The sequence below is a fragment of the Syngnathus floridae genome, chromosome 5 (genome assembly GCF_059516105.1).
Source record: "Syngnathus floridae isolate MCC-2025c chromosome 5, RoL_Sflo_1.0, whole genome shotgun sequence".
Lineage (NCBI taxonomy): Eukaryota > Metazoa > Chordata > Actinopteri > Syngnathiformes > Syngnathidae > Syngnathus > Syngnathus floridae.
In genome coordinates, this window is record NC_142417.1 from 9,529,345 (window position 1) to 9,545,644 (window position 16,300).

At 41.3% G+C, this 16,300-nt stretch overlaps 1 protein-coding gene across 2 annotated transcripts; it reads right to left on the bottom strand.

Annotated features, from left to right (window-relative positions):
• Positions 1–453: 453 nt before the first annotated feature.
• inpp5jb (inositol polyphosphate-5-phosphatase Jb) lies at positions 454–15,812 on the bottom strand. 2 transcript variants are annotated; one of them, XM_088375049.1, is made up of 13 exons: positions 15,704–15,812; positions 9,845–10,350; positions 8,738–8,845; positions 8,450–8,558; positions 6,030–6,146; positions 4,830–5,005; positions 4,565–4,676; positions 3,935–4,044; positions 3,625–3,823; positions 3,426–3,563; positions 3,272–3,355; positions 3,083–3,187; positions 454–2,996 (listed from the first exon to the last, which is right to left on the bottom strand). In XM_088375049.1, exons 1-13 carry the CDS (start codon positions 15,755–15,757, stop codon positions 2,697–2,699), a joined length of 2,118 nt encoding a protein of 705 aa, XP_088231175.1. In that variant the 5' UTR covers positions 15,758–15,812; the 3' UTR covers positions 454–2,696. The 2 variants fall into 2 exon arrangements, with proteins under 2 accessions (XP_088231175.1, XP_088231176.1); XM_088375050.1 differs by lacking the exon at positions 15,704–15,812 and adding an exon at positions 14,922–15,393.
• Between the last annotated feature and the right edge of the window lie 488 nt (positions 15,813–16,300).

Here is a 16,300-nt window from a genome sequence, read left to right on the forward strand (position 1 = left end):
TCATCATAGTTACGTTTGTGATCTATCCCAATAAGTACCAAAATGCGGTCTTTGTATAAAATAAGAGAAAATAATTTGAAAAATGATTAGACATGATACCATAGTGCATAACATAACATCCAAACCAAATTCACCTAATTTAGTACTGCTAAAAAGAAACTAAAATAAATGTGCAAAAATGAAACTAGAGGCGGGGGTCTGATGGCCTCGATTGAACATAGTATACAAAGGCAGGATGTTTGTTGTTGCTCATGTTTATCAAGAATTGAAATCCAAAAAGTTAACACCTTTCTATGTAGACAAAAGGCCCATTCTATCAAATATTGACATATTTAAGTTGAGTCACTATCAGGTCAGTTTCATTACAGAACAGCATGTTATCATAGTCTTCACTGAAATGACAGATTGTATTCATATTGATGAAAGTAATGCAGCCATTTTGGACAGTGTATATAACATTATTTAAAATTTATTTTTTCAAGCAACTTGAGCAATCAAGCTCATAACATTAAGAAAAAAAAATCAATGATTCCCCACAACCCACTGAAATAATGTTCCCTCACTGGCCAGCAGAATTCAGGCTCATTTAATAGTTACACGTACAGTAGATCTAAATAAGAAAATAAATACATAATTTAAAGAAAATAAACTTTGTGGCATAGATTGTCTATTTTTGATACGATACTTCACTTTTGTCTTTCTTATACATATTACTCTATTTCAGACACAGGAAAACAATGACATTCTGTAGACAGATATCTTTTTTACAGGTCACTGATCATGACAGACAATATTTGTCTAATTCATCTCACATTCTTATTTTTTTACACCTTACTCAAAATAAAGGTCTATTATACTACACTGTATTTTTATTCTAAAATAAAATACATTGTTACACTTTGAAATGATTCAAAAAATTTAGACAGGCGTACTTATCCTTGTAGTTTTCTTCACTTAACACTTACACAGACGATACATTTTCAATCGTCATATCTTTTCTAAATTTCTAACAACTTCCACAAAGAGTCCCAAACAGCACTTGACGGCACAAAAAATCACAGTAGCGGAATGTAGAGAATGTCCACACCATGCAAACGGAGTCCTAGCAAACACCATTCAAAAAAACACGCACGCATCCATACTGAATCTTAGACAACATACACACTGAGGTAACAGCTACACAATACTGTGCTACTCTAAGAGTTCAAAATTGTGTTAGACAAGTCATCAGAGGTCACACTCTAACAATGTCACAGAAGTACTGCACTGGCGATTAAACACTGGGGTCAGTGAAGGAGAACACAGTCACTGGCGATAAAAACTAAAGATAGAAATTAAACTGGACCGAGCATGTCGTATATTATCACATCAGAGGTGGGATATATTTCATTACGACGTGTGACCGTTTTATTTCACAATGCAAATGCAAAGCCCTGAAGTTGCTCCACGTTGGAGAGCTTACTCACATTTCCAGAAGTCATGCGACTGCTCAGAATTGATGATGGTAAGGAGAGAAATTACTGGTCATTTCTATTTTTGCTAATTTGTTTAAACGTAGGGGGATCTGATTTTGTCTGTTGTCATAATTAGCTTGACAATATGGGCTGCCCTGCAGCCATTAAAAATGAGGTCTGGCAGAACAGCTGTGCTGTGTCAGCTGACAGTGATCCTCCCACAGGACACCACCTTTCACTGCACTCTTTCGGGGGTCTATTTAAAGGCCCTTAACACACACGTTCACTGCACTGACGTGCAAAGCTGCTGACATGGCTTGTTGAAGAGGCCTGCTAAAAGCTCATCCTGGAATTATTTAGTTTTGAGATTAGCGATGTTACTCCCACTGAGTGATGAATTGCCAAGTCACCATGTTCCTGTAGATAAAAACTAATAAAAGAAAAAGCATATTGTCACCTTCCGAAAATAATGACCCAAATCTTATTACCACCCCCCCTCAGTTTTTCTGAAAACATACACTATACACAAAAAATAAACCAAATACTTATCATATATATTTAATCATAATTTGTATTGTTGTATATATATTTTTTAAATATGGCTTAGGCCATTATTTTTAAGAGAGTGACAATATGTTCAGTGGTCTTGCAGTTCCAAAGGGAACGGTGGAAGATAGCTTTTTGTATTCAGTGCAGATGTGATCTGGCAGTCATGACCACTTGGTGAGATTTATGCTCTGAAACAGAAAAAAATTCCAATGAATTAAAATGCATCATTACAACCCGCGTAAGATCATTCAAGATGGATATGTGTGCTGAATGGGGCTTTCTCCTAATACTTGATGATGCGACAGTATGCATGCTGTGTTCAAGAGGTAAAAAAACAAACATTGTATGCCCCCTGAGCCAGATCACATCCTCAGCATGGTCATCATGCATCTGCACCTGAATGCATTCATTTCCCAACAAGGCGAGAAAATGCCCTTAAAATATTCTTTTAAAAAAATACAATCATGCATGGTTGTATTTTCCACACCAAAGGATGGAGCAAGACTGAGGAAATGCGGGACATAGTGAAATATTTAGGAATAAAATCTCAAGGCAAAGCAAACCCTTTTGAGGAATTTGATGTTTGTTACTGAGAAAGATTGCGTCCCAACCGCACAGTTTTATGAACAGGAACTTTGAGTATGGTTATTATGAAATTAACCACATATATTTTTCGCTTTTCTGCTATAAACATCACACTCCGGTCTCCTCTCTCTGTTTGTTCTCCTCAGAAGCAGGTCGTTGGTCGCCCTCTCCTGGGCATTTTGCAGGCTCACTCTCTGATGGAGCTTTGTCAGAGCGCTCCTTCGATTCATCGTGCGAGGGACTTTCAGGGCGGCTGTGGCTGCCGCTGCGACGGCGGTGATGCTTGGCTTTGTGGGGACTAGAACTGCGGGACCTCGACTTTGTGAGAACAACAGTGCTGTCGTCCTCGGAGCTGAAGTCGGAGCTGTCTGAAGAGCTGCTGTCATTGCCAGATGTGGGAAGCTGGATCTGAGATTGTAAGATGGAGCGGAGAAGACGTAGACACTGTTAGGACAAGAAAAGTGGTATGGGATAATAATACAGTTGGCGATTACCTGAAATGGCTCCGTTACACCCACAATGGTGCTCATGTTGTTGCTATAGTAACCTAAGATAAAATCTCCAGAGCCTTTGGGCAGTTCCTCTTCTGTAAAGGTTACCTGCAAAAGAGTTTTGTGAGATATATTTTTTTAATGTGAGAGGAAGCTGTCTTTAGAAGAGATCACAGCACACGTCCATCTTACCTGATGTTCTTGTCGATGAAAATCTGCTTCTTCCTGTTTGGCCCACACGTATCCCACATAGTCTTTGTGGTGTTTGAAACCCACCTGAGATAGGCGAAATCAGAAATGGTTGGTAATCAGATTCGGTGTGCACGGTGAATGTGACATTTTCTACCTTATATAATCCAATCCAGTCCCAGGAGCTGCGAGAAAAACTGGGTGCCAGTTTGAACTTGGCTATGGCATCAGCAATACTATTCCACTCATCTTCCACCAAGATTGTGACCAAGGGAACATCCACTTTGTAAGGGAACTGGAGAGGAAAGGTTTATGAATGAAAGGACACCTCAGAATCACAAACAGGACAGTCTCACCTGCAGGGTAAAGATGGAAGAGACTGGTTTGTGATCGCTGACAATGTATTCCATGTGACTTCTATAGCAGTGCTGCGTTACTTTGGTGCCGCTGGTCAGCCCTGAAACAGAAGCACGTTTGCCGCTGTTGGCAGAAGGCACAGTGGCCCTCAGGCGCCACAGGATGCGGTCGGTCCAAGCTGGTTTGCGTTTCTTTCCACTGGGAATGAAGACAAAGAAGATTTCCTCAAATGAAATGATTGAAATTAAGATACTATGACAAATCTTAAAAGCGCTCTGACGCTGGTGCTGCAGCTGCTTCACCACCAACCTTGTGTCATATACATTTGTCCCAACATCAAACTTGTAAGTGGGGGGGAACTTGAGGGGCCCCTCTTGGAAACCTTCCAACACCGTCTCACTGTCCTTTGCTAGGTTTAACTGAAACAATAATAACGATGATGATGATTACCATGATTTCATTTGCGTTTCTCTACCACCCCCTAGTGACTCAAATTACAAATCATACCCTCACAAGACAACTTAAGGTACCGGGCGTGATCCAATCCAAGAGCCGTATCAATGATTCTCAATGTTGATCGATACCATCAAAGCGATAATAACTGACTGTGTTATTATATGGGTGGTCTTCGTGAATAATTTTTATTTTTCCTGTATCGAATTTCATGACTAGTCAGTAGTACAGGGGATGTACGTACCACTTCCAGTGTATCGAGTGTTAATTATTTTTTTTTTGTCGAGCCTTCACAAGTATTGTTTAGTACACTTCTACCAGTTATGGTATGTAGTAACAATGAAAAATAAGTACAGCATTCTCCTACATACTGTCATTTTCGTTCACTTCTCCTATGAATCACACAGTCAAGCCTGAAATTATTCAGGCTCCAGGGGTATGAATAATTTTGGGCTTGATTGCAAATATAAAGAACTTATTTCTTACCTGATCTTTTTCCCACAACATGGACAGCTTGTTATTGTCGATAGCCGTTTTTACCATGTGCATTTCCAGGTCATCAATGCGGAAATTGAGATCCCCAAGCCAGAACACCACACTGTAATTCAATTTAAAAGGACATCATTTTTCAGATGATCATTAAAAGTGACTTTTTTTTCTAAACACACTCTTCACCTGAAAATACCAAAACCATGCAATCACATACAATAGACGTTATCACTGCGTGGGTGTGTGTGTGCATGTGACCTACTCGTGGTCAAGGACACCAGAGGCCGCCTGGCCCTCAAACTGTTGCTGCTGCAGGATGCTCTCAAAGTCCTCCATGCGCTGATCCGAGTTTTCCATGTGAGCCGGCAGGTGGCAGTTGAGGAAGCAGATCGTGTGACCGAATACTGACATGCGGGCGCTGACTCCACCTTTGTTTCCCTACGGCGTACAGAGGGAGAGTAATTGGTTACATTAAAATCAAAACGGCATTTTAAATGTGTGAATTAATTGTGCGCACGTCATTACTGCTATATAACAGGAAATGTGTCCATTGTGAGTCAAAAAATTTGACTCAAACAAAAACTTCATGCAATGCAGGGGTTGGAACGACTCATGTGTGGCTTTCCTCCCACTGCTCTCCCCAATGTTCTGCCTCATTGAATCACGAAAGACGCTTCAGTGTGTAAAACATGTAGAATGTGCTGACACCCATCATGCACTCCCGACAACAGTGGGATTTAACTTAAAAGTCAGGATTGCATAACTCCGCAGGCAGAGACCTCAGCAATGAGGACAATGCGGCCAAATTATCTCCATGTGATGGCATGATTGGGATGTGCTGCACCCACATTTTTACCAAAATAACTACGGTAAAGATGTACAAATTATGTCGCGCTGTAGTTATATTTTATTTGCTTGACCATCTAAACTTTAGCAATGCGGCTCTTGGATTTACTAATGTCATTGTAGATATACTACGAGTGTGTTGTGTACTGAGTATAGAAGACACAAATTAATGAACACAGTTTACACACCAAGTCTTCTGCTTAAGTTGTAACCATATAGTAACTCAATTCACTATATGCAGAATTAGTCAGGATGTTTGTGCTGCAGAAATATTGTATATGTAATCAACCGCAAGACACAATCCATCTATCTTCCACATTGCTTATCCTATTGAGAACAGTGTTTTCATATACCAGCCAGCCAACTAAAGCTCGTGGTCGGTGCAAAACAAGTTTGCTTAGCGACTAGCATTTCTCCGATCGTTCACGAGATGGCTGTCTTTTCCACGTGAATGCGACATACTGGCAGGCGGCGGGTAGCTTATTAGATCTATTAAATTGTGTACCTAATATTGTGACCGGTGAATGTATACTCTATGTAGGTTTTAGTGTCAGGGATGTCCATCTCTTTTTCAGTGTAATGCTTTCATATGTAAAGCGTTAAAGAGAGTACTCACCCAGTAACCCCCCAGGCCAGTGCGGGTGGTCTCCGTCTGGACTCCACGGAGGAAGGGCAGATGGTAGTACTTGGCAAAAACCAGCAGCAACACGCCTTGCATCCTCTGAGAGGTCACCTAAGGTCAGCATGGCAGAACACATGGACAATTATTAACATTAAACACGATACATGATTCTTAAGAGAGGTAAGTTATAGTATATACAGTATTTTGCATGTGTCAGACTGAACTTTAATGTCAATAAACACGTTGTATGATGTCAATCCCAACTTGCTGATGGTGCTAAACCTCCATTTCAGCCTACAGGAGGCTGTGGCCAAGCTCAACCACGACTTTACATGAACACACAAATGAACCAAGCTTTTGCCCGCGGTCAGTCCTCACTGTGAAAGAAGGCTGGCGGTTTTCAGAGTAAATGTCGCTTGTCCGAAGGTCATTTGTTTTCTTTCTCGGTGGCTCTCATTTAAACCATGCTATGCATGTTTTGACATTTTTGAGCAGCACAATACGATTCACAATGTAAATGAAAAGCACATGCATTAGTTAAAGTAGAAGATGACATATTTTCGTGCTATGCCAAGCTCCCCAATGGATATATCTATTGTGATTTTGCCCCCCCCCTCATTCTCCTCCACTAGTCCACTCATTTCAACTGCAGGCCAATGAAGCATAATCACACTGAGCCTGAAATGCCCCATGGCCAGTAATGGATGCACACATCGCCACGTGACTGAAGACCCTCCTACTTGTGTTGTTACTGGCTAGATGTACGCCTTTTGTTGCATAATGATTTCTACTGAAGCGTGGAGTTGACCACCTTTTTTATGGTGACTGTTCGGAGACCACCATACAATGTGTACATCAGTCATTTTGTACACCTGCACAACCGAAGGAAATCCAAAGAAAAGATTAACATAGTTAATTATCTGCTCTCCACCCTAATTAAAAACATTCATGATATGCTGATTCACTTTTTTAAATTAGCACCTGAGACAAAGTATATCAGTACCTCTCACTATGACGCGGTGCAAATCTATACCACTGAAAGCTACAACCATGAAAATAAACAGATTGTTAAATTAACACCAATCAACAAAGTGAATATAGTTAAGTTTACAAAGGTGGAATATTTAATAAAACTCTTGAGTGAAATCACAGAGTGAATTACTGCATCTTGGTGTGTGCCCATTAAATTCACAATTTAGTACACAAATGTGTGCATTTCTTCTGCACGGGACCAAGCAAAAACTGCCCTCGTAGTTCTATAAACTTGCCAAAAAAATAGCAACGCTGTCAAATCCACTGTAAGCCTAATTGGGTCATACAATATGAAATGCATTTGCCCTTTATTGCTGCTCCATTGTGAATTTGAGATGAAGTCTTTTGTGCACTGTTGTTGATAATGGCTACAGACACCTATTGTTGGCTAATGCCCAGAAGTGTTAACATCATCATACAACATCATTCAACTCATGCAGCTGACCATAACAGTCGGAAGACATCAGTATTGTTGCCAGAGGCCCATCAACACTGACAATGTTCTGATCCCAAAATAAACCAGCACCCTGGGAGTCGTTTGTCTCACTCTTTTGGCTCGACAGCTGATTTACGCTCACATAACATCGCTTGGCATGCTAGCAATACCTGCAAAAGTCCTTTGACAACAGGATACAGGAAAACCAGCTGCTTGTAATGGTATTTCCTGTTAACTCTCAAGCTATAGAAAATATCGACATGCAAGGTAGTGCTTGAGATGATTAGATTTTGTTTTTGTCTTGATTTAATTTTCTAAATTCTGAAATTCTATTACTATTTGAGCTCTACAATTTTAATTAAAATAACATTGCGGGCTACGTCAAATGTTATTTGTATTAATTGTCATAGGGCACCAAAAAAAACAGTGGGCAGTGTTTTGCATTGAAAAATTCTGTGTGGCAGATGTGGTGATGAACCAACAAATACCTACAAATGTCATAATCTGTGTTTTTGTTCAACTTGGATTTGGTTTTGTTTCATGTTATGTCTTATCTTCTTGAAGTGTCCATTTTTTCTTGTTAAAAACACTCTTCTCTGTGGTCTCGTCTCTGTTTGTATCGATACAGATACAGTGATTGAGCTGGAACAGGGAGCATCCAAAAGGAGAAAAAAAAAAAAAGCAAAAATAGAGTCCAGGAGACGACGACAACCACATGACTGTGCCCAATGAGCCCGGTCGAGAGCGGAAGACAGCGGACACGCTAACATTACACGCTTGTTCAAAATCATTACTGTTTGTTGCTCAGGCAACAAAATGAGTGGAGGCAGCAGCACAGAAAAAGGCAATGAGCACAAACCTCATCAACCATCACATCATCCGGACGGAAGCCGAAGTGCATTTTTAATCAGCGAGCACATGTTCCTAACTAGAAACCATTACTGACCAGCACGTATCCAAAGGGGCTGAGTCTCTCCATGCAAACCTCGCTCCACTGGTCCGTGAAGAGGACGTCTTTCAGCCGTTTGTTTATCATAGAGTTGACTTCCTGCAGCCTTGGAGAAACAGGACACAATGCACATGGGTCAGCAAGTGCAAGCAGAATAAGATCCTTAGATTGTCTCATAGATTAACATTTTGACATGAGCAATGACTCCAGGACTCTTTAGTCTTATGTGTGTATGTCGGATGACAGCAACATGGGCAAACCAGCGCTGCTACAGTAAACACTCACCCAATCACATACATGTCTGTATTCCCATCACCTATATTCAAGCCCAGTAATGAGGTGATGTCATCAGGGGGTGTGGCCGAACCCACATTCCAAGTGATGATGTGCACCCTGTCGGCAAAGACTCTTATTAACATTCGTCTCGCTCTCTCTCACGTACTATTTCCGACTAATAGCTAATTAAAATGATTTGAACAACCGCCCGAGCATCTGGGAAACATTATGTCCTGGCTGTGCAGTATTTGTGAAGACTGTTTAAGTGCGTACCTGTAGGAAATCTTTGAAAGGTTAATGATTTGAGAACTCTGGCACTGGTTCACAAACATCAAGGAGCAAGTACGGTTTGTTAATCCGTCTAATCTAATCTGTCCACAGATACAATCAACTGTTGTTTTGCTTTCCTTGTGTAAATGACTAACTTGACGCTTTAATGTGTTAATGTTGCACCTTTGCAACGTAGTGGCATCTCTGGCAAATATTCTGGAGACAGTGAATGTTGTTTGAAGCACAAATATTTGTATTATTGTTTCTATACTATACCGCGGGTTGAAAGGAGACTTGTATGATATAAATTTAAATCGAGTGTTGTCAAAAATAAATGTACACTTGTTTTATATTAACACATTTTGCACCTCTTCTGCAGTGGCCCCCAATGCCAGATTTTGCTGTCTTTCTTTAATTTAAATAGTATTTTACATGATTTATAGCTCACTGATTAAAATGGACAATGCACTTTAACAAAATTGTGTATGCCAACTTAATCTTTGGTGCACAAATGATTGGGCTACATGAAATTCTGCCAGTGGGGCTGGGCAACTGTGACACTGCTGTCTGCTGCATAACTGAAATAATGTTTGGCTGTACATCTTTTTGCCAGTACAGTAAATATTTTTTTCCCTGCTCTCACATATGTGAAATAATGCACAGTGTGCAGTGCAGTTCTCAAGCGCATTACAACCGCAATAAAACTATTTATTTACAGCAATCGAAGGACATTAAATGCTTGTACACAGCATCGAGGTGTTCTAGTGCCTTTGTGGCTTTCAAAATAATTACGTATTGACAAGCTGTGTACAGGAGGCATGTTCACACATGAGTCAAGGAACTTGCCTGAAGTCTTCCACAGTTTGGGCCTGAGTGTCGGCCGTACCTGCGACCGACAGAGCTCTCTGGGCGTGAGGGTTCAGGTGATGCGGCACGGCCTTGCTTAAAGTAGTGTGGGGTACCGAGGCAGCCCGGACCGCATAGTGCCCCGGACCTTTTGGACCGGCTTTGATGTGGAGGCCGGGCCGGTCCCCTGAGAGCTTAACAGGTGGGCTGGGGGCAGCTTTTGCACGACTTGCCACGGCGCCATCAGGATCACATTCGCCCTGCGTATCGCCTTGTGTGGGTTCAGCTTTGGGTTCGCATACGTCGACGGAACCTTCAACTCTGGCACTTCTCTGGGGCCGTCGGGGCCTGGCAGTAGCGGTGGGCGGTCCGGTGGTGGGCTCACATGTTGGATCTGAAGGATGTGGAGCAGTACTTTGAGATGGTACTGTGTCTGCTGCTTCACTCAAGTTGTCTATTGGCATCTGGCTTTGGAGAGGTTGGTCTTGGTCCATTTCCTGTGGTTTCTGTTAAACAAAGAGGATGTTTGAGTTTCAAGAATTGTACTTGCGTAGAACATTTCTGACATTACCAAACATGACCAACCATGCATCCAAAGAACCTGAATTTTGCACTTGTCAAATGTTATTCTCATTTACATTCATTTGCTACTTCACTTTGGTAGACTGTGCTGTATGACAAGTCAATTGAATTTACTCTGTTGACCCTACAGGATGCCTTAGTCATTGAAACGCTCCCCTGCTATTTCCTGAATACTGTTTCAAAACCTTGGAAACTCATTGTTGCAGCACCATGAATTGCTCAAGGACATCCATCGTAAAAGAAACACAGAAAAACAGAAATGTAAGGTACGGTTCATGTGTTTGGGGGCAGAAAAAACAAAACCTGTGCACATTGCACACTGTTCCCTATTGCCAAATGTGTCCACCTTGCCTGCAGTAACCAGGGAGATGCTTGGTCACTTCTTATCAACTCAGAGCACTTGACAAACACTACCACACCAAACAGATGGAAGAGCTGAAGGAGCCACATCACGGCACAAGTCAACAGTAATGCGGCAATAAAGGAGGAATTTCAAGACCATTTCGTCCAGCAAAAGGCTAAGTTAATCATTAAATAAATAATGTAAGACATGCTGAGGGCCGAGAATGCCAAGACACAATAGAGATTTTAATCCAAAGCTTGTACGAGCTACGCTATATCTAAGAATAGGATTATGGGCCTGATAAAACATGATATTCCACATTGCAGCCATTTGAACAATTAAAAATGATGTTAAGATGCAGTGCACTTGTTATAATCCCTTCACTAATGATGACTATTAAAAAGACACGGATTTCTTCTTACAATAAAAAAGCTGTGACAACTTTACCCGGATGATTATTTATGTTCTCTTCAGTCCAACAAAACTATGCTATATATACTATTAATAACCAAGAAACGACAGTGTTGTGTCATAACGACATATGACCTTGAAGAAAAATTGACGGTGACGTGACGCAGAACGCTCTGCATGGCTACATTCTGCTCTTATCTTTGCCTGGGAGCGATGCTCCATGTATGGCTCTTAGCAAGTAAGGACTTTGGAATGGTGAGCAATTGTGCTCACGTGGCAGTGGGTGGATCCATAAAAGGAGAGACAGATGGACAGTTGAGTGTCCGCCGTCCGTCCCATTTTAGCGGTAACAACATCATTTCCTTGGAGCACTGTCTATTTCACCAAGATTTAACCCCCCCTCTCTTTTTTTGCTTTCTCTAATTCTCACTCTAGCCTTGCTCTGAAGCAAAAATCGACCAAACTTCCATGCATTAAATCCTATGACTGACTGATTGACTTCATCAAATTGCTGTTTTACTTTTACTTTCAACTCTATGATCTTTCTGCTAAAATTAAGTCAGGCATGACAAAGAAGGGAGCAGTTTAACAAGTGGCGTGTCATCAGGGTCTTCAAAACTTTCTCTGCAGGCACAAACACTTATCAGAATCAAGGACATTTTCAACCTACATGAAAGGGTAATAATTCATCCCGACAGTCTTCATTTTATGGCGTGTGTCTTGGTCGCGTGGCGTCCAATCGTTTGTAGGTTATTATTATTTTTTGTCCAATCAGATTTTAGCTTTGATGCGTTGCCATGAAAACATTATTTTGCCCAACTCCTTCAATATCTCGTGTGCAGTTGACCACCACACACACAATCTGAATCCCTGTTTCGTGTTTTATCCAATCTGATTTTACTGTGTACACAATGAAGGCCAGAAAGACACAAAGAAACACATCAGAAGGACATCTTGAGGTCAGGCGGAAGCTTCGATGCATACAGTCAAATAAACATTCACATTGCAGCTAATCTTCACCCCCCCCCCCCCCCCTACTTCTTTTCTAAATGTATGTCACAGCATGAGCAAAAATTATTTTCTGCGCCGACAACAGTCGGGACAGATTAGCATTCCCTATTCTGCTCACGTCCGCAAAGGAGGGAAGAGCGGAACAATTTGATAATAACCAATGTGTCATGGTGTTTACATGCAGGCTCCTGAGGGCGAGAGAGATGCAAGTGAAAAGGATGTAGAGGACCTCAAGTGATGAGCTTGATCTAGTCCTGCGTAGACCCTCGAGTCGATTGCTGACAACATCGCTGGCTTGGAAATTGGTATGACTACTGCTGGTTTTATTTTGAGTTTGTAAAGGGTTAATGAAAAGTCATGTGTGCAGTCTGATAATGTGCAATGCAATTTGTATCTGAATTTCTACACAACTGCATGTGGGCAACAATTCTACAGCAAACATTTAGACCACGGATGGGAAACTGCCAGTCCTTGATTAATTTGATTACGTTGTAATAACAGTGTTCACCAGTAGATGGCAGGAATCGCTTGCCAACACCTCCAACCACAAAATGGGACTTCTTAACTAGAGAAGAAAATTAGGTCAAGAAATTGATGTCTTTCAGGTAAAATGAGAAATAGATCATATGTTTCCCGAATTTAGACAGATGATCTGCCTATTTTTTTAGAGACTTTATCAGATGAAAGATTTCAACATATGTGTAGCCTGCAAGCCCAATGCTGAATGTGTTTGGTCCATATTGCCTGGTGTTACATTTTGACATCGCAGCCAAAAGAGAGTGTTGTCATTCAAGGCCTCCAGTGCCACATGCCCTTGTGAGAGAGGCACACCAATGTTGACCACCAATGCTGACCTTCACGCTAATGACATCATGCCACAGCTGGAAATATTCTCTCCAGGTCCTAGCGCCTCACCCTTGGCATCTTGTTCCTGATCAGCCACAGTGTCAGTGACAGGATGTCACAACTATTTAGCTAATAGCACATAATAAATATCCATCCATCCATTTTTTATAGCGCCTTTCCTCATTTGGGTCGTGGTTTAGCTCGGGGTACACCCAGACTGGTCGCTGTTCACAATCGCATCCACACTTATGGGCAACTTTGAGTCTTCAATGAACCGATCATCATGTATCAGAGATAAGAAAAGTAAGATTCCGTGTTACACTTCACCACAATCACAGACAATGACCCATTGAGACAGCAAACTTGTGCCTGCTGGGAAACTTTATAATGAGGTCTAACTGATACTCACCTGGGGAGAGAAACTAAAATCCACAGTATAAAGGCACTGAAACTTGAGCTATTAGAGTCTAATGTGTCTACACTCTGTGCAAAAGGGTGAGCAGCTAAACTGCCTGCATTTTCCTTCCTGTCAAGACCAAAGCTAAAAGCGTTGCACAAGCACCGCAACATCTTCACACCATTTACTTCTCAAGAGGAAGCGAGCGAGTGATAGAGGCAAATTCAACTCAAATGAAAAGAACCAGACACACTCATTATAACCTAGAATTATATCACACCACAAAGTAGCTGTAGCACCTGACTAATGATATTGTACATAATGCAAATGTGTTCTGTCAGTAACACATTAAGCCATAGCCACAGTGTGACCCGGGGGTCACAGCTCATTTGCATATCGCGAAAGAAATGACTAACATCTCTGGGGGCTACGTATTCATGTGCCCTAATTACAGAACGGCTTCAAGGACATTTGAGTGATTGGACAAAGAGGATGAGGGTCATTTGATTCCCTGTTGTGGCGTTATCATGCTAGTTGAGTCTGTGCATAAATTTTACATACAATACATAGGCATGAAAAAGAGCTTGACAAGGTCTATGGCAGGAGTAACTGTTGTTGCAATTATGAAAAGCTATTTGCGCATTTAGTCGATAAATGCAAAAACACGACTTACTTCAAATAAAACTCCATGATTCAAACATATTTTCTTGGCACAATAACAGTAAATAGGTGAGTTTCTCATAAAGTAGCATAACTTGAAAATAATTCTGCAAATGCTGAGATTGGAAGGAAAGATTTTTACTGGTAAAACACAGTTGTTCACTAGTGCATCCTAGTCGATCTAGTAGGGTGCTAAATTGTCTTGTCAGGACAACAAACAAGGGCAGTTTGCAATTTTCAACCCAAAAAGGGTTTTGTTGCATCGCTGATTCAGTCATTATGACTTGAAAGTCATGCATGATAAATACACGGGCTGACATTTTACCCAACAAAAGCACTTATCCGAAATCGAATTTCACCTTTAAATGTTATTGGCTTGAAGTTTTATTTTTTGGAAGACTGCAGGGGTGTGTCCGTGTGACAGCTGTCTTTGGTTGTGTTTTTTCTCAGGTGCAGTGTTTTTATATCACAGGCACAAGATGGGGGCCAAACACAGTTGACATTCCTCACAGATTATATTCATGATGTACTACAGTCAAGTCATGATGACAGAAAAATATTTTGGAAATGAACTGTAAAAATGGCAAACTCCTCCTTTAAACTGCATATCGAGGGTATTGAAATAATGCTCAAACAGCTTTCCATAAATTAACATCTGCTTAGTGTGTTAAATGAGGTCCTTCTACGGAAGCCTGCATTTTGCATATGAACATCAACAAAAGCAACACATCAATGCAATTGTTAAGCACACAAACGAGAGGCACCGTTACAGCATAAATACAAAGATGACGTAAGCACGCATGCGGCTGTTTAAATTCGTCACTCACCTGTTTTGTGCTGATTTAAAAAAAAGATAGTTCTTCAAACGGTACTCAAAGAAAAAAGAAAGGCTGTCACAGGTTGACTTTAAAATACAAAGGTGTTAGTGACAGCATCGGCATCCCAGCGACTATCTGTCGTCCTCGTCCAGAGGGAGCACAGTAGGTGGGTCAGATGCTGGAGACACACACACGGCCAAGGCAGCACCCTACATTTCTCCTCCTCTTTCCACTGAGCGTTAAAGACACACAAGCACCGCCGTGATGCCACCGAGTGTCCTTCAAATCAGCCTCAATAATACAGTGCTTCCGGAAACCGCAAGCGAAGGACACTCGGCTACAACAGGCGAATCTGATTGAACGGCAACGTGACACCTACAACTTGAACAAGTCTGGCACGACCTCCACCCTACCCCACACCACACCCACAGTCACACCAACAGCTTCTGTTTGTGAGTGGGCCGGTTGCTTGGACATGATTGGACCGAGATAAGCAAAACTAAAGGGACTAAGGGGCGCTTATTCGTCGGGGAATTCAAGCCACATTGCCCCCCGGTGGTCACTGCGGAGAAGTGCACTCTCAGGAAGAGCGTGGTTATGCGGACACGCACGGGCAGGGGCGTATTTAGTCATATTTACGCCCCCCAGCCACCCCTATCTTTATTGCATCCTCCGTCACAGACACTGTCAGCAGTGCTACTCCAACTGGCAAGATGGCCTGCTGTTATCGGTTTTACACCATCGGCGTCACTTGAAACCGCAAATTTTATCTAAAGAAAATGTTTGGTTACCTCTTGCCTTCTCCTCTTGTCTTCCCCACTGGCCCAGGTGTAACGCCGCTTCATTTTCCTCACTGCCACGCCAACAGGTTTATTTTGACACTGTCTTCCTGAATCAAGTCTGCACATGTGCAGAACAAAATAGAATCGTTCCTTTCACCAAAAAGAGGGGTGGGGAGTAGTTAAATGATCATAATAGATTAGATTTTTCAAATTCATGAATTAAGAAAAAAAAACCAATCAGTTTGCTTTAATTGACAATTTGCCCCAAACCCAGACTCCTATCCGCGAAAGCAAGTAGTCTACTTCATATTTACTGGTGAATTGGTTTGTTCTTTTCATAATGGCAGAAAACATGTATCTCAAAAGCAATTTCAAATTTTTCGAAAATAATATAATTATGATAATAAAAATACTGTGATAATGATATTTGTAATACATAATATACATATACTGTATTTAAAGTATTCTTTCCCACCAAACGCTTTCTTGAAAATAACAATCAATAGTGTACAGCATACTTAAATATTTGGTTGCACTAATTTTTTATGGCTTCTGATTTATGACAGTTAATTCGCTAGTAAATATACGTAAACAGATTAGCTAATC